At 33.9% G+C, this 19,523-nt stretch overlaps 4 protein-coding genes and 1 pseudogene across 4 annotated transcripts; 4 read left to right on the top strand and 1 right to left on the bottom strand.

Moving 5' to 3' along the window:
* The first annotated feature begins 713 nt into the window (after positions 1–713).
* On the top strand, positions 714–2,862 carry LOC140960512 (cell number regulator 6-like). Its single transcript, XM_073418810.1, has 4 exons — positions 714–832; positions 1,231–1,345; positions 1,833–2,101; positions 2,427–2,862. Exons 1-4 carry the CDS (start codon positions 722–724, stop codon positions 2,652–2,654), a joined length of 723 nt encoding a protein of 240 aa, XP_073274911.1. The 5' UTR covers positions 714–721; the 3' UTR covers positions 2,655–2,862.
* A 750-nt stretch (positions 2,863–3,612) lies between these two features.
* LOC140958738 (putative nitric oxide synthase) lies at positions 3,613–7,167 on the top strand (annotated as a pseudogene).
* Positions 7,168–9,203: 2,036 nt separating this feature from the next.
* LOC140959848 (H/ACA ribonucleoprotein complex subunit 2-like protein) lies at positions 9,204–10,508 on the top strand. The gene is made up of 4 exons (XM_073417881.1): positions 9,204–9,398; positions 9,515–9,584; positions 9,744–9,849; positions 10,141–10,508. Exons 1-4 carry the CDS (start codon positions 9,269–9,271, stop codon positions 10,300–10,302), a joined length of 468 nt encoding a protein of 155 aa, XP_073273982.1. The 5' UTR covers positions 9,204–9,268; the 3' UTR covers positions 10,303–10,508.
* A 521-nt stretch (positions 10,509–11,029) lies between these two features.
* Positions 11,030–15,714, top strand: LOC140959811 (uncharacterized). The gene is made up of 6 exons (XM_073417826.1): positions 11,030–11,417; positions 12,047–12,535; positions 13,037–13,258; positions 13,356–13,428; positions 14,777–14,887; positions 15,252–15,714. Exons 1-6 carry the CDS (start codon positions 11,301–11,303, stop codon positions 15,617–15,619), a joined length of 1,380 nt encoding a protein of 459 aa, XP_073273927.1. The 5' UTR covers positions 11,030–11,300; the 3' UTR covers positions 15,620–15,714.
* Positions 15,715–17,356: 1,642 nt separating this feature from the next.
* LOC140959812 (ethylene-responsive transcription factor 5-like) lies at positions 17,357–18,422 on the bottom strand. Its single transcript, XM_073417827.1, has one exon. It carries the CDS (start codon positions 18,255–18,257, stop codon positions 17,457–17,459), a length of 801 nt encoding a protein of 266 aa, XP_073273928.1. The 5' UTR covers positions 18,258–18,422; the 3' UTR covers positions 17,357–17,456.
* Between the last annotated feature and the right edge of the window lie 1,101 nt (positions 18,423–19,523).

The raw sequence follows: 19,523 nt of genomic DNA, 5'->3' as shown, positions 1-19,523 counted from the left end.
GTGAGATCGGTCAATCTTATCGATATTCACAATAAAAAGTAATATTTTTTCATGGATGATTTAAATAAGATATATGTCTCACAAAATACGACTCATGATATCGTCTCACACAAGTTTTTGAAAAAAAAAAAATGTATTTAAGAAAAAAATCGAAGGTGATATCAATATGTAGCAAGTATTATCTTCGCAGATTTTTCACTATTGTAAAAATTATTTTTCTAGATAATAATTTTATTTCATATTTATTATTTAATATGATAAGTCATATCTAATAAGAAACGACACATTTGATTGACCTGAAAGGCACGTATGGTGTGGATGCCCAAACCGAGTAAATAAATCCCTTCGAGACCGGTGAAAAATCCAGCCTCCAGGAATTTACGCCCCTAGTCATAGCCAAATTTCTCACTCAAAAGTCTTCGCCATTTATTCCTCTGTTTGATTTGATTTTGAACAAGAACAGGATTAAATAAATTTCAGCTGCATAATTCAGCAGTCACTCCAAATCCGTTGACTTGTTTATCTGCAACGGGACCTTGGTAAGTTAACAATTGTTTAGTGTTTTTGTTGGTAGTGTTGTAGATGTGATTTTTTTCTTTCTGATTCGTGTGTCTGAATATGTACTTGAAGATGGATTCATTTGTTTTTAGTCAAATTTTTGTGGGTTTTGCTAGTTGATTCCGTTACTGTGTTTGCGTGTACATTTCAGATCTCTGGGAGGATGGCGGAAGAATTGAACCATCCGTCACGGTATGTAAAGTTGAAGAAAGATCAGGCGCCGCTCGAGGACATCACACCCGGCGAGCTTAATCAACCAATCGATGTCCCTCAGGCACTCCTCTCTCTCCCTCTTTCTCTCTCAATGTGCGTGTGCGTGCGACAGTAAGCATGTCGTGCTCTTTATGCATATCTCTACGTTATTTTACTTGATCAAAGTTAAATGGATGAATCAGGTGATCCCCTGGAAATGGCTTGACGCTTTCAGATTATTCATTTGTAGTTATGGACACTTTATTGTCAAATACAATGATGATCCGACACTTGGTTCGACTTTTCTCATCCAGTTTTCTATCCTCGGGCCTGTAACTGCAGTCATTTCACTGACTTATCATTCATCCCCAGCTGCAGTCGTTTGCTGCAACTTGCTTAGAAAATTAATTTTGTTATGCACCAATATTGTTTCTATGCCAACTTAGTGTCTTTACTGAATTTGGATTCTACTTGTTGCAGTTGAATGTCCGCAAGTGCAATGAATGTGGACAACCTTTGCCCGAGAGTTATCAAGCTCCTGCAGATGAACCTTGGAGTACTGGTATATTCGAATGTGCTCAAGATACGGAAAGTTGTAAGTTCCGTATCAGTGCAAAGTGACATGAAATATCTGAAGTTTCATGATCAGTTTTGGGCATTCACTCTGTCATTAAGCGAAACAATAGCTATTTTAGCATTCTTTACGTGTTTTGAATTGTTTCAAGTGTGAAATATTGTTAATTTCTGAACTCAAAAGATCAATCTTTATCAGCTAGTTTTAGAAAAAGTAAATTTTCTTGTGGTGAATCGTTATCGTGACATGCTGAAAATGAAAGACATACAGTTGATCTCTATAGATGTATTCACCATCATAATAAAGAGCATCTATATTCAAATTGTAAGTGTGCCTTTTGTTTCCAACTGATCATGCACTTGTGTGCAATCATTTTTTGTGCATCTTTCCCTCCCAAAAAAAAAAAAAAACCAAAGTTATATTACGCTGGTATGAGTACATGGTCTACTAGAATTACATATTGCTGAAAGTTATGTAGTTCAAGAAGTTAAGATTGTCTCTGGCACAGGTTGGACAGGGCTACTCTGCCCCTGTGTCTTGTTTGGCCGTAATGTTGAACAAGTGAGAGAAGATACTCCGTGGACTGGGCCTTGCATTTTTCATGCGGTGTTTGTAGAGGGTGGCATCACATTTGCTGCAGCAACGGCAGCCCTTCACGGTTTTATCGACCCTAGGACAACATTTCTGATTTGTGAGGGTTTGCTTTTCAGTTGGTGGATGTGTGGAATTTATACCGGCCTTATGCGACAGTCATTGCAAAAGAAATACCATCTCCGGGTGATCTATTTTCCTCCTTATGTGACATGGTGTTCACATATATTAAAAATATTTGTTTCAAATTCAATACACTGAATACGATTTAGTTTATCCTGCTAAATTTTTTTGTATAAATGGCCTTGTTCATGTTGCCGCCTAGAAATTTACTGCCAAATAGTTGGTTTGTTATTTATGTTGTTCTTTCTTACCCACTTGTTTTCCGAGGGAAAATTCTCTTAAGCAATGAACTTCATATATAAGAGGATCTATAAATTATATGTTCAATGCTACACACTCGAGACTTTATTGGCAATTTAATGTTAAAGCTTTTTCATGTTCGATGCAGAACTCACCATGCGACCCTTGCATGGTGCATTGCTGCATGCACTGGTGTGCCTTGTGCCAGGAGCATCGTGAAATGAAGGGGCGTCTATCAGATGATGCTGTAATGCCAATGACAGTTGTAAATCCACCTCCGGTTCAAGAGATGAATGCTTCTGGTGACACTCGGGATTCAGCTTCGCCCTCTTCGAATGGCGTGGAGCAAGTTCATGTAGAGATGCGGGCTTTATAGGCTGCTTCGGGTGCTTGAAATAGGAAATATTTATCATAGTATATTTCGTAAACTTTGTTCAAACTATTTGACAGATTAAAAAGTGCGCCATTGCGCCAATGATCGTTGACAGAAGAGGACAGATATTATTAGTGATTGAGAAGCCAAAGTTTCTTGTGGTTTGCATATTGAATTTTTTTCCTTGGGGGTGCAAGTGAGACTGACTTTCGATATGCTCAACTCAAAATAGGGAAATTTCATTCTCAGCGGAAATTTAACAAATATTATTTTACGTTTCACTCATAAATACGACAGTTTAAAAAATAATTCTTCTTTGATATTTGCATATGGATCAGTAAACCTTCAATAGCATATTTTTATTTGTGTTCAGTCCTCGGACAAAAAAATTTCCACCGTCTCTGATTCTTTCAAAAAATATTTTTGCACTTTTTCAGCTCTCGTGATTTTTTTCGGATGAAATTTGGTACAAAACATTGAAAATATAGTATTATTATATGATATTTGAGTATCAAATATTTCGTATCCATCATTAATATATGATTTTTGAATATCAAAACATGTATAATAAGTACTAGTATTAATGACACGGATTTTTTTGGATTAAAATCGATACAAAACATTGAAAATATAGTATTAATGTATGATATTTGAGTATCAAATGTTTCAGATTTAATATTTATATATGATTTTTGATTATCCAGACATGTATAACAATTATATATATTAATGACACAATCTTTTTTTGAATCAAAATCATTGCAAAATATTAAAAATATGGTATTAATATTAATCGTTTATTTTTGTTTAACTGGAATTTTGGTCTAAACTAATTTTAAAATTTTTAATTTTATATGATATATTTGTATCAATATTATTAAGTCATTCTTGACACGCCATTGTTGTTTGTTCCGAATTTGTTCATACTTGCAAGTTCATCCTGGATGGAGTTGGCGCCTAAAACCCTTTCAATCTCCCCTTCTCACCTTTTCCTAAACCACCTTTATTCAAATTCCACATCAACAGTCCAAGATCTTTTATCGTTTGCAAATCCACCGAAATAAATGCAGAATCTTATCCATCTTCGACCGAACCCGATGGTCTTGGGCCATCCTCATCGACCCGTGGAGACGTCTTCCTCCAGCGCCACCAATCGTCAGCTGCTTCCGCCTCCATGCTGTCGGAAATGAAGAACAAAGAGAAGAATAATAAAGACAAGGCTTCTTCTTTTACAGTTCATAGTTGTTATGGCTGCGGAGCCCCTTTACAGATTACTGAACACGATTCCCCGGGTTACGTGGAACCCGAAACTTATGACTTGGTATCAGTTAATTAATAAAGTAATTTGCTAGTTAAATTGCTTTAATGTTTTTTAAAAAAATTAAATTTAAAATTGGTTGTTTGTTAGGTGATAAATTTATTTGGGATGGTATGCAGAAAAAGAAGCATAGGCAGCTAAGAACGGTGATATGTGGGAGGTGTCGACTTTTGTCTCATGGACATATGATTATTGCTGTTGGTGGAAATGGAGGTTATGCTGGTGGAAAGCAATTTATTACAGCAGAAGAGCTTAGGGAAAAGCTGTCACATTTGCGCCGCGAGAAAGCTCTAATTGTCAAATTGGTGATAATACAGTTCTTGTGCTGCCTGATGGCTATTAGTTTGAGACCTCCTTCTTCAGTAATGCAGTTCTAGATTATATCTTGTTCCCATGTATTGAAGTTTTAACTAATCATCTGCAGGTTGATGTAGTGGATTTCAGCGGCAGCTTTTTGAGTCGCTTTCGTGATATTGCTGGAGCAAATCCCATTATACTCGTAGTGACCAAGGTGTTGAAATTACATGGTTTCAATTCCTGTAGTTACTCGATGAAATTACTACCCTTTTCTGATGGCTTTGGGAGTTATAGATTATTTCAAGAAAACAAATTTTTATGCTAAATGTTTCTAGGTTGATCTGCTTCCAAAAGGGACTGATCTTAATCGTGTTGGTGACTGGGTTGTGGAGGCAACTATGAAGAAGAAGCTGAAGTGTGAAATTTGCCATGTAAAGGTTTCCTTTGAAGATTTGCAAGCATGTCCTAATGGATATGTTTGCCACTTTGTCAGTTATATCATGTGCTTCTTGTCTTTCGGCGATATTCCGCTCTCATATGTTGTTTTAGAGGCTATAGACATTTTTCGCTGATGCAGAATACTCATGTTGCAGTGTAATCTGTACACTTAACAAGTTCAAAGTCTTTAGTGGGCATCACTGGAGTGGTTTCTGAAATTCAGAAAGAGAAAAAGGTCGGCTATACTATGGATTTGGTTTCCATTATCATTCTCGAATTGAACAGACAAATTGTCTGAATTTGTGTGTTGTGCCTAAGTAAATTCTTGTTTTTTGCTTATGTTGAAACACAATATTTTTTGTTGACATACTTCATTGTGATCTCAGTTTTCTAAAAATTTGTAATTACTGCTTTGGTATTTTTCTTGGGATTGTACTCCGGTATTTCATTGGACAATCGGGAATTGGGATGATCTAACCCCATATACTCTTTGCTTCTTTCCCAATTGTTATATTGATATTAATAAATTTTTAACCATTTCTCAGTCTTTACTGGAAATAAGTGTAATTCGTTTCTGCTTCTCTCTTAGATTGACCCTACATTTCTTTTATTGCAGGGGAGAAATGTCTACATTCTGGTAGGTCTATAGCTTGGGACTTCAAATTAAGCGCAGGGTTTTTTCCCATTTTCAACAACTTCTACTACTTTTTCAGATGATGTCTGTCCTCCAGTTAATTCTCATGCAACCAAGAGAGTAATTTTCGTACTAAATTTATTTAACATGGCTCAGCTAATGTTAGAAAATCTGCTAACACCATTAACTGGATTTCCTTGCATCATTCTATAATTCTTATACTTACATGGTATGAAAAAACTTTTTATTCAAATAGACCAGATGCTTCATCATAGGTTGGTAGTTAAATTCTAAATAAGAATAAATGGTTGGTTAGTGGGATATGCCGAGAGCATTGATCGAACATAATCCCATTAATTGTTAATTGTTTTATCTCCAATCATAGTCTATTTTCTTATCGAAGCCTGTCATCAGAAATTATGTCTTCCACAATCTGTGATTTTACTTATTTTATATGTACCTTACGACAATTCTGCAAAATTAGAAAATTGTTATCCTTCTCTTTGTAGAAATTATACGACACACCTGGGGTCCATCTTAAGCATAGGCAAGCTGCTGTGGTCCACTCAGAAGATCTACCTGTTCTTGCACCCCAAAGTCGACTTCGAGGGCTACCACTTCCTTTTTTTTTTTTTGTTTTTTTCAATCTTTTCTCTGTAAAATTTTCTGCCTGGTATATTTGCATACTGAGTTCTTTTCCCCTTTTGTGGCTCTTTTTTTGCCTCCGGGTGTAAGATAGAACCCACAGCTTAGTTTGGACAAGTCAATGGCGGATCACATCAGATCAAATGGCTTGATTGGTTTCTCTATTTTCTGGGGTGGTCTAGTCAGAATTGATATTATTAAGGTTTTCAATTCATCATCTTGTGCAAATACAATTATTAGATGGATTGAGTTTGCTTGTGATTTCTCCATTGACTTCTGCATTCTTTTCTAGGTTCTTCCAGATATACGTTTAACGTTCTATGGAACGAAGACACTGCAACTTCATATGGTACCCACTGAAGAGGCAGAAGAATTTTACAGGGTAAGCCGGCACCTTTATAACATGAAAAAGTTGTGAACCTTTATCTTCTCTATTTGATACAATTTCCTGAATCTGGAGCTATGTTTATTTCGATACATTTGAAAGAATTACAGAATTTATGGTTGCAGAAAGAAATTGGGACTTTATTGACACCACCAACTGGGATGATGAAGGCGGAAAACCGGGCAGGTCTTGAAGCAAAGCTCGATTTGCAGCTGAGATATCAAGATATTGAGAGGTACATATAGTCCCGCTAAACCATGTCAAACTTTTTAATAACAACTCAACAAGGTTTAGCGATTTCACTGACTGTGTGCAGAAAAATTCGTTTCCATAATTTATCTCTTCTACATCCTTGTTCCTCTTTAGGCCTGCCTGTGATGTAGCTATATCAGGGCTCGGGTGGATATCTATTGAACCGTTCAGCCAGTTTCTTAAATCATCTGATCCAAGTGAAGTAGAAGAGAGTGGATTGATAGCTTTAAACGTCCATCTCCCCAAGCCGGTTGAGATTTTTGTTCGACCTCCTTTGCCGGTTGGCGATGCTGGAGGCCAATGGTATCAGTATAACGACCTGAGAAAAAAGGAATAGGAACTAAAACCGAAGTGGTACTTCTAACATAGATGGGAAAATTTGATTCATAGATTGCATTCCAATCATACGAGGATTGGCTTCATGAACTGAATAAGGACGTGCGGGCCGAAAGATGGGCGGTTCCAAGTAAACAAAAAGCACCAGTTGCCTGTGAAGGCGATGAAGAATACCACTTGGTTTATTTCGCGGGACGTTTGATGTTTACTCTGCTGGAAAAAGTGTATAACTTAAGTTTTGATCACATTAAGTACGAAAAGTGTGATTTAAATAAACATTTTATCAAAATTTAAGTTAATTTTTATTTATTTTTTTATATTAAATTTAAATTTTTAATATTTATTAATATGTATTTAAAAAAAACACCTAAATGTCTTTTAATGGTTATCAATGAAAAATTTTCTAAAATTTATATGTTTATTTTTAAATTTCATATATTTATATGTTATTTATTTATTGATTGACGTAATATAATTAAAATTAAAATAAAACTAAAAACACTTTTGCTATTTAAATTTGTAAAGTTTAACCTTACAGCTCCGTTATACATTTTGTTTTTTAGAACTTAGATAAATATATGATTAAAATATATATTTTTTTTTTTATCAAATAAAAATACTGTGATTGTGATTTACTCTTATTGTTGTCTCTTACATTGAATATTAAAATTAATAAATAATAATTTTAAATTCATGAAAGTATACCATTCATTAGAAAGTATTTTTGGATGATACCTCTCTCGACTTTATAACTTAATATTAGTGTTCTCGTTGAGAATCGACATAAAAGGACACCAAAAAAATATTATCATTGAATTTGTGTCGATTATAAAGGGACACCAAAAAATTATTATCATTGAATCAGTGTCGATGATAAAATTTATAGGCTATATTAAAGTGGATGATGCATTCACTTAAGACTAAAAAGGTTAGTGAAAGTCGCACGCGCACACACACATATATTTTATAATTTTTATACTTAAATATTAAATTTTTATCTGCTAATATTACATGTTAGCTCCTCGCACTAAACCCAAAAACAACAAATTTGTTTCCTTAATAATTTATAGGTCTGACTTTTTGATTCAAATCTATAAATTTTTACTTGTTATTACTAACAAGATAGATAGTTTTTAATCTTATGTACACTGTTTTTTTCTCATGAGTCACGAACTTCACACACTTTGGTTAACCGTCATTCCAGTATATTGCTTACAATTTCACTTTCCTTGTTTTCTACAAAATCTAAAACTTCATTAAATTATAGATTTTTTTTTCAATGTTCTTCTATCATTCAATTATTTTTACATTTTGTGTCTTGTTTTGTCTTTTTTGTGATCGGTAATTAATTCATGAATATTTTTCTACGGTAGAATTTATATTTTCTATCATAATTTTGTTTTGATTGTGGATTCTGTACGTGTTGTTCTTTGTCCTTTTTCTAGTGTTTCTCATAAATTAATAGCTGTTTCTTACCGTGTGTAGCTTATGTTCGAACTTTATGACAGATATTTATTGTTGTCGATTAATCAATGTTTTTTTTCTTTATTAATTATAATATATTGTTGTATACACTGAACCAATATTTTGGATGTCCTTGGCTTCGCAAGGGATTAACAATATTACAAATGTCACACATTGAATATTAAAACTAATATAGAGTAGTTTATAAACGCATGAGGGTATACCGTCCATTGAGCAAGTCTTCTTTTGAGATCTCACATATTTTTATCTATGAATCCGTAAGACGGTTGACTTGATCCATAATTATCATGAAAAGTAATACTTTTGTTATAAGCAAATATTTTTTTGATGAGTTGGGCGAGTCTAAGATCTGTCTCACAAAATTTACTTATGAGACGGTCTCACAATAGTTTTTTTGTTTATTAATATGAGTATGTTACTGTGAGACGATTTCACGGATCTATATCTGTGAGACGGGTTGAATCAATCCATATTTACAATAAAAGTAAATTTTTTTTGTATAAAAATTAATATTTTTGCATGAACCAATAAAAGTAAATATTTTTTGCATAAAAAATAATAGTTTTAATGAACTGTATTGTATTAAAGATCTGTATTACAAAATTGAACGAGAGATTATATCATAAGAATTTTTGTTTTAACACAGTTCTTCATTGGAATATTGTATGGAAGGTGTATTTTTATTATTATTTAAAAGATTATATTATATTAAATACCATAAAGTTTTGATGTTTAATTAATATTAATATAGATAAATCATAAATAATTAAATATAAAAGGCTAAAACCCTAATAATTCCTCAGTCGACGCACATACAATCGGAAAAGATGGGAAGCGATAGCGAGACGGAGAAGTCGTCTCTGAAAGAGAAGAAGAAGATTTCGTCTCTCGCCCCGATCGCTAAGCCACTGGCCGGGAAAAAACTATGCAAACGCACACTCAAACTTGTCCGCAGAGGTCTCCATTTACCTCTTATGTAGTGTAGATTATTCTTTTAGATGCATAATTTAGTTTGTTTGTATGTATTTCGAGGTTGGTTCTGTACATATGTTTATTTTCGGATTAAATTGCAGCTGCAGAGCACAAGTGCCTGAAGAGAGGGGTCAAGGAAGTTGTCAAAAGTATTCGCCGCGGCAATAAAGGGTATTTTCTTCTTCAATTAAAAAGCAGTAAAATAACCTACTTTCATTGTCTTGAATGCGCCTCTTCATTGAACTGATGATGTATGTCCTTTGAAGATTTCACCTGCTATTTTACTGTGGAACATTGTTTTGACATCAATTGTGCACGTGACTATGGCAGGTTATGTGTTATAGCCGGTAACATATCGCCAATAGATGTGATCACTCATGTTCCTGTCCTGTGCGAAGAAGCTAACATACCGTATATCTATGTTCCTTCAAAGGAAGTAAGTCAATTTTACTTGCTCTCATGTTAAAATTTACGGTTAGGAGGATCTTAATCTTGTGCTGTTGGAATAATATCATCTGTCCTGGTAAGGTAGAGTAGAAACATTAACTATTGAGGCTAAAACATGCAAGGGTTACCGAAGCAAGTGGTCATTGGAGATGGGAGAACCTGTATTTTTCACAAATGTTGCAGGATTATCACATCTTTGGTTGACATTGAGTTGCTTGAAATCATATCAAATGTGATCAAAATGTTATCTTCATTGAATAACAGTTTCTCAATGTTTCAGGACCTGGCGAATGCAGGAGCTACCAAGAGACCAACTTGCTGTGTTCTGGTGCTGACAAAGCCCGCTAAGGGGGAACTTGGCCAGGATGACCAAGAGAAGTTGAAGGGCGACTATGACCAAGTCACGTCCGATGTATTTGAACTGGCTAACTCAATGTTTTGATGAACCAGAGATTACTTTTTTTTTTATAGTTGGTTTGTGTTCTGCACTCGTTGAAGGGCTGTAATCTTCATTTTAGCTAGGACAATCTTTTTCTTGGTTTCAATCATTTAAATCATCTTTTACCCTGAAGAGCCTAGCTTCCATGCCAGAAACCTTGTTTTGTCTTTGAATACTTGAGAAGAAATTGGGTGGTTTTGTATGTTAAATGTGCATTTTGAAATTTAAATTACAAAATTAGTAAGGCCACAGAGCGTGAAGTCCTTAAATCTAGCCTCGTGTGTGGTGTGATACCATGCCCGAGCCTGTTCTGATATAACTTTCAGAACGGATTAGTTGGGCGGGCTGGCCAGCTACTATGGAAGTTGGGAAATTGCCAACCCGGTTCATCCATTTTATAGCTGCTCAAACATGATGCAACTCTTGCCCTAAAACTTAAAATGACGTATTATGTATCTGTATTCAAAATACATAAGAACCAACCTTGGAAAAGTATATGTTTTCTCCTTATTTTTTTTCTAAATTGTTTGGTTAAACAAATATTTTGAAGAACATCTTTCAATCATCATTGTGTAATCTAAATTATTATTCAAATTAAGATGGTTAATATATTTTATTTGATTAATGACCAGTTTATTAAAATAAAATTTATTTTTGGTTAAATCTTAATTTATAAAATTACAGTTACTAATTAAAATCCCAAATAATATTTAATAAGAGATTGCCGAGACGAGCAAGTCGACAAAGTTAACAATATATATGGGTGAAAAGAGAACATGTTGATTTGACTGTGAAGAATTTGTAGAAATTCTCCTACTTTACAATCTGATATATATCCGTGTTTTCAAATTTTGAACCTCTCTGGAGCTCTTTTTAGCTTTTACATGAACGCAATTTTCACCGGTCCCTTTAGCAGATCCCTCGAATCAATTCCTAGATCCACTCGCATTATCAGCCAAAGCTTTGTTTTCTCCCGATTTAATCAGATTTTGGGTTGTTAAATGGAATTTACTGAAACTTTCAAGCAGACGGGGCCATGTTCGTTTTCTCCCAATGCAAGGTTTTTGGCGGTTGCTGTTGATTATCGCCTCGTCATTCGTGATGTTCTTACTCTTAAGGTAGCTGGGTTTTGAACTTTTTACGATGAATTTTATGGGTTTGGCTTGATTTTGTCGTTTGGTAAAGCTAGCTCCTTGTATTTTTTTATTTTTTTAAAAATAATTTATTTGAAACGACTTTTTATATAATTGTCAGTTGATGCAAATTTTCAAGTTTAAGCTTTGATGGGTTGTTGAGTTTTGGTTGAGACAATTGAATTACCCAATACATTTTGAAGCCAAAACTGTTTATTTTCTAGGATCCTTTTGTTCTTTTTTCGAGTTTACATTTTGAAATGCTTGAGAAATCTAAAAATGGTTTTATTCCTTATAAAGAGAAAAAAATATAGCTTGCTGAAGTTAAATGCATTCATAGAAGTCTACAGATGATAAAACTTTTTGCTACTTTTATTCATTTTGGCATGTGTTAGGCTCTACACCCGTGTTGTTTTCTTTGGAAGGATTTTCTAGCAATCATTCCTGAGTTGAGTGATCAATCACAAAAAAGTGATACTCAGTATGTAAATGTTGCTACCGACATAATGATATTTGAGTTGGAAAATATTGAATTTAGTTTTGCTTGGAAATCCTTGGGCTGTTCAGGGTTTTAGAGTTGAATTGGTTTTGATCATGATAAATTTAATTTGCAGGTCGTGCAATTATTTTCATGCTTAGACAAAATAACGTACATAGAATGGGCCCTTGATTCTGAATACGTGCTTTGCGGTCTTTTTAAGAGACCTATGATACAAGCTTGGTCATTGACACAACCAGAATGGACATGCAAAATAGACGAAGGTCCTGCTGGTATTTCCTATGCTAAGTGGAGTCCTGACAGTAGGCACATACTTACCACATCTGAGTTTCAGTTGCGGTTAACTGTTTGGTCATTGTTAAATACGGCATGCATACATGTGCAATGGCCAAAGCATGGATCTAAGGGAGTATCATTCACTAAAGACGGAAAGTTTGCTGCTATATGCACCAGACGTGATTGCAAGGACTATGTCAATCTGCTTTCCTGTTATACTTGGGAGATTATGGGTGTTTTTGCAGTTGACACATTGGATTTAGCTGATATTCAGTGGTCACCAGATGATAGCGCCATAGTTATATGGGATTCCCCTCTTGAATACAAGGTATTCTTTCTCACTGACATATCAGTGCTCCACAATATGTAGCATCTTTGCCTCCATTTGAACTGTTGACAAGGTAATTTGCTTGATGTTGTGTCATACCAAATTTTCATACATTTTTTGGTCCTCTATTGATATCAGCGTATCACATTATATACATTTCCAGCTCTGAAAATTCCAAATCTGACTATATGTATTATTATTTATACCTGAGGCAGTACATATGCATCAGTGCATGTGCATAGACGCATAGTCATAGTAGAGGAAAGAATAACTCAGTCTAGCATGTGGCAACCAGTTGTCATTGTCCATTTCGTTTCTTCGATAAAAATATTTCTGATTTATTTTACTGTGGAATTACCTCATATGTTTGTGGAAGGTGAACAAAATCTCTAAGACTTTTTTGTTCTTGTCTTTATAAATGTGCAAGATACTGTTCCTCTCTGTCCGTGTTTAAGTGTGTTGTTATTAGAAATGGTCTATATGTTCGTCTTTTCGGTGTAGGTTCTTATATATTCACCAGATGGCCGGTGTTTATCCAAGTATCAAGCATATGAAAGTGGATTGGGTGTAAAAAGTGTATCTTGGTCGCCGTGTAGCCAATTCTTAGCAGTAGGAAGTTATGACCAAATGATACGGGTTTTGAATCACTTGACATGGAAAGTATTTGCAGAATTTACACATCTATCTACTGTTCGTGGCCCTTGTGGTGCTGCCATTTTCAAGGTTTAATATTTCCCTTGCATTTTTATAACGATCATGGAGTTTTTTTTTTAAAAAAAAAAACTTAGTTGATTTTTATTTTTTACTTATATCCATTTAGGAGGTTGATGAGCCATTGCAGCTTGATATGTCAGAATTATCACTAGATGATGAATTCATTCAACGAAATGCTGGTAAGTGTTATAATTGCCTCGAATTTATTTAAGATGTTTCTCCATACAACTGGTAATGTATTTGTGATTGTTGTATTTTGTGCAAAATACTTTGAATATTTTAAATTAGTTTATAACATATCCAAAAGTGTTATTTATTTATTTTTATATGAATATCCAAAAGTGTTCTGATTCAATTTATTAGAGAGTCAAGACATATTATGATAATGATATATTTCATACATTTGTTCACATATAAAATTTACTGCACATCATCAGGTACATCTAAAGCTTGAGGAAAGTTTTACAAAATAGCAATTAGACCTGCTATGTTATATGAAGTTGAATGTTGGGCTGTGAATCGAGCACATGAACAAAAGATTAGGGTAATAGTGATGAAGATGTTAAGGTATATATACAGACGTACGAGGTGGACATGATAAGAAATGAGAACATTAGAAAGAAAGTTGGGGTTGCGCCTATTGATAAAAAACTTCGAGAGACGCATTTAAGATGGCATAGACATGTATTTAGGAGGCCAATAAATGTCCCAACTAGGCGATGTGAGACTATGACAAATACACATATCAATCGAGGAAGAGTGAGACCAAAGAAGCCTTGGTTGACAATGATAAAGCATGATTAAATTCATTTAAATATAAATAAGGATATAGCAGGGAATATAACAAAATGACATAAAAGAAGTATCCATGTAGCCGATCCCACTTAGTGGGATATAAAGGCTTGTTTTTATATACTCGGGTATCGTATAAATGGCAGATCGTCATTCCATCATTCCACGGTTATCATGTGCATGCTAGGGTCAGTTTTGTCCAATGATGTGAATTTTACCAACTTTTTGTAATTAAACATTGCTTCTCTTAGCAATCAAACTAGATAACAAAGTAACTTTCTTTTTTTCTTAATTATTACAACTTAAATTTCTCAAGAATGGTCTTTCACTTCATTGTCTAAGCTGCTCTTATCTAAGTTAGGTTGCACTTGATTCTTATCATCAGTTGGTCTGAGGCTCTGAGCTAACTAGTAAGTTATGTAGTAAAAGGATGGAGATTTCAAAAATGCCCATGGCTACATAAGTTGGTAGTTTCTAAGGCTTTAACTCAAGTTTAACTATTTAAGTTGCTTAATCTCCATTAAAGTTGTTTAGCTGCATGTTTTTAAATCTTATCACTGCTGAGAAATTGATGCGACTGTAGGTATGTGTTTTTTGAGGTGGCATATTCATCAACTTTATATCTTTCAGGCTTAATGATATCATTTATACCCCTACAGCGTTTAATTTTTTCTTCTTTTACCAGAAAGTTGGTCTATGATCTAATTTTTTCCCCTTTATAAATCCCTCCTGCAGATAATGCTCGTGAAACTTTAATTCACGTTAGATATGATGTTATGGAACTTCCCATTACTCTCCCTTCCCAGAAGCCTCCAGTAGATAAACCAAATCCCAAGCAAGGAATAGGTGAGCCAGAGATCAAAGCAAACTCAATATGATTTAACATTTGTATGTATAATATCATTGACAACTGATAATATATTATGATATTGGTCCAAGCAGATGGTAAGTTTTGTGTGCAGACATTGACTTCTCACCCTTTCTTTTATTCCTTACATTTTGTTTTTGTTAAGAATGCTAGAATTTTTCACTCTCGGAGCTTAAGTTTTGCCTCTTTTAAACCGTTTTATGGATTTGATAATCTTTTATCTCACTTACGTTGTCTCGACTCGCATATATCTTGTTTCTTTTAAAAAAACCTACTCACATATATCTTTTATCTTTTAAAGTGCTATTTCTCTGAATAATTATATATCAAAATAATTTGCAGGTCTTATTTCATGGAGCAGTAACAGCCAATTTTTATGCACTCGTAATGACAGCATGCCAACTGTCCTTTGGATATGGGACGTGCAGCTTCTTGAGCTTGCATCCATCTTAATACAAAAAGATCCTATTCGAGCAGTAGCTTGGGATCCCACCTTTCCACGCCTAGTTTTTTGTACCGGAAGCACTCAAATATACATGTGGACACCCTCAGGCGCATACTGCATCAATGTTCCCTTTCCTGAGTTTTCTGCACTAGATCTGAAATGGAATTCAGATGGAAGCAGTATTCTTCTCAAAGACAAGGCATCATTCTGTTGTGCCGCTTTGCCCATTTTACAAGAATCAAGTGATTATAGTTCCGATGACTAACGCCTCATCTAACATAATCTTGACTTAGTATATGGGCACCTGCATGTGGGGAACTTCCCGAGATTCAGAACATTATGTAGACGTTTTAATTAAAGAAACATACCGTTTTTTGTCTACGTCTAGAATTTGTCAAAAAATTAAAATTAAGTTTGGTCTTTAAAAATTATAAAAATAATTATGTGGGCTCTGGCGACATGACGACGTAGACATGAATTATTACATAATATATGCTATTTAATAAAACAAAGAGTTCTTAATATCTAACTAAAATTTAAGTCTTTTTTTAAAAAAAAAATCCAAAATTATCATCACGTATTTTGTTTTAATATATATAATTATGTTCTTGAATTTAATCTTTCAATTAAGAAAAAAAATGTGTTTTATTTATTAATTTCATTATTACAAAAAAAAAAAAGCTTGTGTCATATTCAAATTTTAAAATATCATAATTAAATTAAAATTTGAAAATAAAATGTTGCAGTTAATGGTTATATGTAGATATCCATTGGGTCATATAGAATTGGATAGTATTCTGGGTGAAGATATTAATTGCCAAATTTGTTTTTTTGTGGCGGCGGCTGATGAATAATTATTCTTATTTGTGGGCCTTTTAAATGTTTAATTTTAATTGCTTCATGACCCCACATGTAACCAAACCAGCTAACATACGTTGTCGATTTTAGTTTAATATGTTATGATTTTTTATATTTTTATTTTTATTATAATTTTTTTGAATCAGTCATAATGTTTTTACGATTAATTTTAATATTTATCACTAATTAAATTATTAATATCATTATTACATTTTTATAATTTAAATTCATAAGGGAATTTGTTAATTACGTAATTAGAAAAAATTAAAAAAATATTAGTCATTTAGTTACGTTATTTAGATGAGAAGAACTGAAATTAATATCAGAATATGATTGCATATTTATAATTAACTCAACAAAATAAACAATACTAAAAATGTCATATCCTAATGTATATAGAACTAAAATTCACATTTTGACTATGTTATATTTTTTGTCAAATTAATGTATATTATTGATTTGCGAGTTAAACGGTCACAACCACTTATGTGCACTTGTATAAACATCAAGGAAGATGCTCCTTTTTGAGGAATAGGTGCATTTCTATTAACTTATGTATTATAAAATTGATTCGTGAGACACTAATTTTAGTGATGTAATGACATTTTTAGCCCCCATATTGCGGAAGCTTTATTGTGGTTCTTGGTGCCTATCGAGCAACAAACCTTTTTACAGACAAACCATGGCTTGTGAAACGGATGCAAGTACGGTGGTGATCCAGTCTTGAAACTAACATGAATGGAGTGTGAAAATCCCCAAATGGAAAACATTGCAAAAGATGGAGAGCTAATAATACTCTTACGAAAATTTAACTGGGAATATGAAATTTTTTTTATTTCCCTAGCATGTTTTTATGTGGAGTAAGTTTCTTATGAGACGGTCTCACGAATCTTTATCTGTGAGACGGGTCAACTCTATCGATATTCACAATAAAAAGTAATACTCTTATCATAAAAAGTAATATTTTTTCATTGGTGACTTAAATAAGAAATTTGTCTCACAAAATACGACATGTGAGAACGTCCACACAAGTATTGCCTATTACGTGTATATGTTTACAAATATAGTTTAACTGATTGATTGTTAAAATATTTCCATTAAAAAAAAAAAACATATTTCCATNTTTCTCTTGAATTATGATTGATTGTGTTTTCAACCCGAAACTTTCTGAAATTTCTAAACCACCCCAGACTTTCAGAGCCAGGTGCATTTTGATCCTTGGATAATTCCGTGAAGCCCCAAAATCACACAACGGTAAGCCTGGGATATCCTAAACTTGGATGTGGAGATAACGGCGGGATCTCAAAGATGCCCATCCCGTCTCCGAAGTCCCAAACAGCCTTCCAACTCGACGGCGTTAAAGGCATCGCCGCTATTATATCAAGCTCAGCTGCTGTAACTTCACTTAATTCTTCTCTCTTGATTTCTTTCGCCTCTCTTTCTACGGCGGCTTCACTGTCCCTAGCCCTTTTCCGGCAGCCAATTTCCGCAAACTCCGCCACCGGGCAAGTGTTCGAAATTCTGATTTCGAGTGGGAAATTGAGTATGGCTTTGCTTCCTCTTAGCTTGAATGCCGCCGAGTCGTACGCTTTCGCCGCTTCCACCGCCGTATCGAAGGTACCGAGCCAGACCCGGGTTCCCTTCTTATTAGGATCTCGTATCTCAGCCGCGAAATTGCCTGACGGCCGTTGCCTCACTCCTCTATAACGCCGCTGGTCGGCGGGATTCTGTCCAAGTCCCGCTTCGAATTGTTCCTTGCTTGTTCGAGGAATGGATATATTGAGCGAAGGCTTTCTTTCAGTGAAGTTTTTCCTTGGCTTCGCTTCGCAATCTATGAATCTGGAGTCATTACTCAGGCCAAATAGGCTAGAAAATCCAGGACTGGAGCATGAATCGTTTGGGCTTGAAAAGACAGAACTTGAATTGCTTGAAGTTGTTGAAATCTGGGAGTCCGAAGAACAAGTATAGGTATCCAAGAGACCAAAATCATCAAAAAGATGCTGGTGTATACTATCCAGAGCTGAGTTTTGATCTGGGGTGGCCATTTTTGAGTGAATATTGTAATGAAGATCGGATTTTGGAAGTGGGAAAAGAGAGTGAAGAAGGTGGAGATAATATAGGCGTTGGAAATTTGGAGTATTGTGTGCTCGGAGGCGGCTTCCTGTGAAGCGTCTTAGCAGAACAAATGAAGCATCACACGAGGTGCCAATGGCCTCAATATTAATTATTTTATTTTTAATTAAAATATGTGTTAAATTTATTTAAAATCATTTTTATTTTTTTAATTAATGATGAAACACATAGGCCTTATTAGTTTCTATTTCCTACAAATAATTTTTCTTGGTATTTTTTCTATGTTTATTAAAGTCAAAACATATGAAAATTTTACCCCTTATGAGAAATAAAATTCGTAAAATAAACTCAAACACAAAGGAACCGTTGAAGGCTGGATTAGGGATGGGGAAAATAGTGGGTTTTTAGTATATTGAAGTTATCGTACCGAAAAATATCGAGTTTATCGAAATTTTACGTATGATATCATGGTATCGTTACCGAAATATTCGTCATGATAAAGTATGAAATTTGATATTTTTGGTATATATTGAAATATCGAAATAATATATATAAATTAAAAAATATATAATATTTTTAAATAATAAAATTAATTTTTTTAAAAAAATATAATTTTTTTCGTTATAAAATGGTATGTATTGGTACGGTGTCCGTATACATCAGTATTTCATTATAATCGATATGTTAATTATATATACTGAATATTTCGATATACCGAGTCTCGTTACAGTATGATATAAATATTTTTATGTACAGTATATGATATGCATTTTTCAATATGGTACGGTACGGTATATCACTCCTAACATGGTGTACGGTATACTGGATTTTCCAAAGAATAACATATGTCGTACCAAAAAATTTCGGTACCGAAAAATGAATATTGTTGTCGTACCGAAATTTCGATATATTAGTATAACATAAACTACATATTGTTCTTATAAAAAATATTTAATATACCGAAATTTCGATACGATATCGGTATAATGTCGTCTATACCAAAATAAAAAAAAAGTGTTATTCACATCGAAATATCACATTTTTTTAATAGTACTACCGAACTACCAAAATTTTTGAATGTCATACCGATGTCAAAAAATTCGATACAGTTTAACAACCTACCGAAATTTAAGATATATCGTTAAATTTGATATGTACAATGTTTTACAATATAATAAGTACGTTATACCAGGATGTTTGATACCGTTGCCATATAATTTCATCATCTATACTATACT

The sequence above is a fragment of the Primulina huaijiensis genome, chromosome 15, assembly GCF_012295235.1.
Source record: "Primulina huaijiensis isolate GDHJ02 chromosome 15, ASM1229523v2, whole genome shotgun sequence".
In the NCBI taxonomy this organism is placed as follows: Eukaryota; Viridiplantae; Streptophyta; class Magnoliopsida; order Lamiales; family Gesneriaceae; genus Primulina; species Primulina huaijiensis.
Note: the sequence above shows the minus strand (reverse complement) of the source record. Positions and strands in the feature narration are given on the sequence as shown.

What these genes read in the sequence shown, in the direction of transcription:
- LOC140959848 (XM_073417881.1), top strand. Translation starts at nt 9,269, where the DNA reads ATGGGAAGCGATAGCGAGACGGAGAAGTCGTCTCTGAAAGAGAAGAAG. An exon ending in ACTCAAACTTGTCCGCAGAG is followed by an intron (nt 9,399 to 9,514) that starts GTCTCCATTTAC and finishes ATTAAATTGCAG; the next exon opens with CTGCAGAGCACAAGTGCCTG. An exon ending in TCTATGTTCCTTCAAAGGAA is followed by an intron (nt 9,850 to 10,140) that starts GTAAGTCAATTT and finishes TCAATGTTTCAG; the next exon opens with GACCTGGCGAATGCAGGAGC.
- LOC140959812 (XM_073417827.1), bottom strand. Translation starts at nt 18,257, where the DNA reads ATGGCCACCCCAGATCAAAACTCAGCTCTGGATAGTATACACCAGCAT.
- LOC140960512 (XM_073418810.1), top strand. Translation starts at nt 722, where the DNA reads ATGGCGGAAGAATTGAACCATCCGTCACGGTATGTAAAGTTGAAGAAA. An exon ending in AACCAATCGATGTCCCTCAG is followed by an intron (nt 833 to 1,230) that starts GCACTCCTCTCT and finishes TACTTGTTGCAG; the next exon opens with TTGAATGTCCGCAAGTGCAA. An exon ending in TGCTCAAGATACGGAAAGTT is followed by an intron (nt 1,346 to 1,832) that starts GTAAGTTCCGTA and finishes TCTCTGGCACAG; the next exon opens with GTTGGACAGGGCTACTCTGC.
- LOC140959811 (XM_073417826.1), top strand. Translation starts at nt 11,301, where the DNA reads ATGGAATTTACTGAAACTTTCAAGCAGACGGGGCCATGTTCGTTTTCT. An exon ending in ATTCCCCTCTTGAATACAAG is followed by an intron (nt 12,536 to 13,036) that starts GTATTCTTTCTC and finishes TTTTCGGTGTAG; the next exon opens with GTTCTTATATATTCACCAGA. An exon ending in ATTCATTCAACGAAATGCTG is followed by an intron (nt 13,429 to 14,776) that starts GTAAGTGTTATA and finishes TCCCTCCTGCAG; the next exon opens with ATAATGCTCGTGAAACTTTA.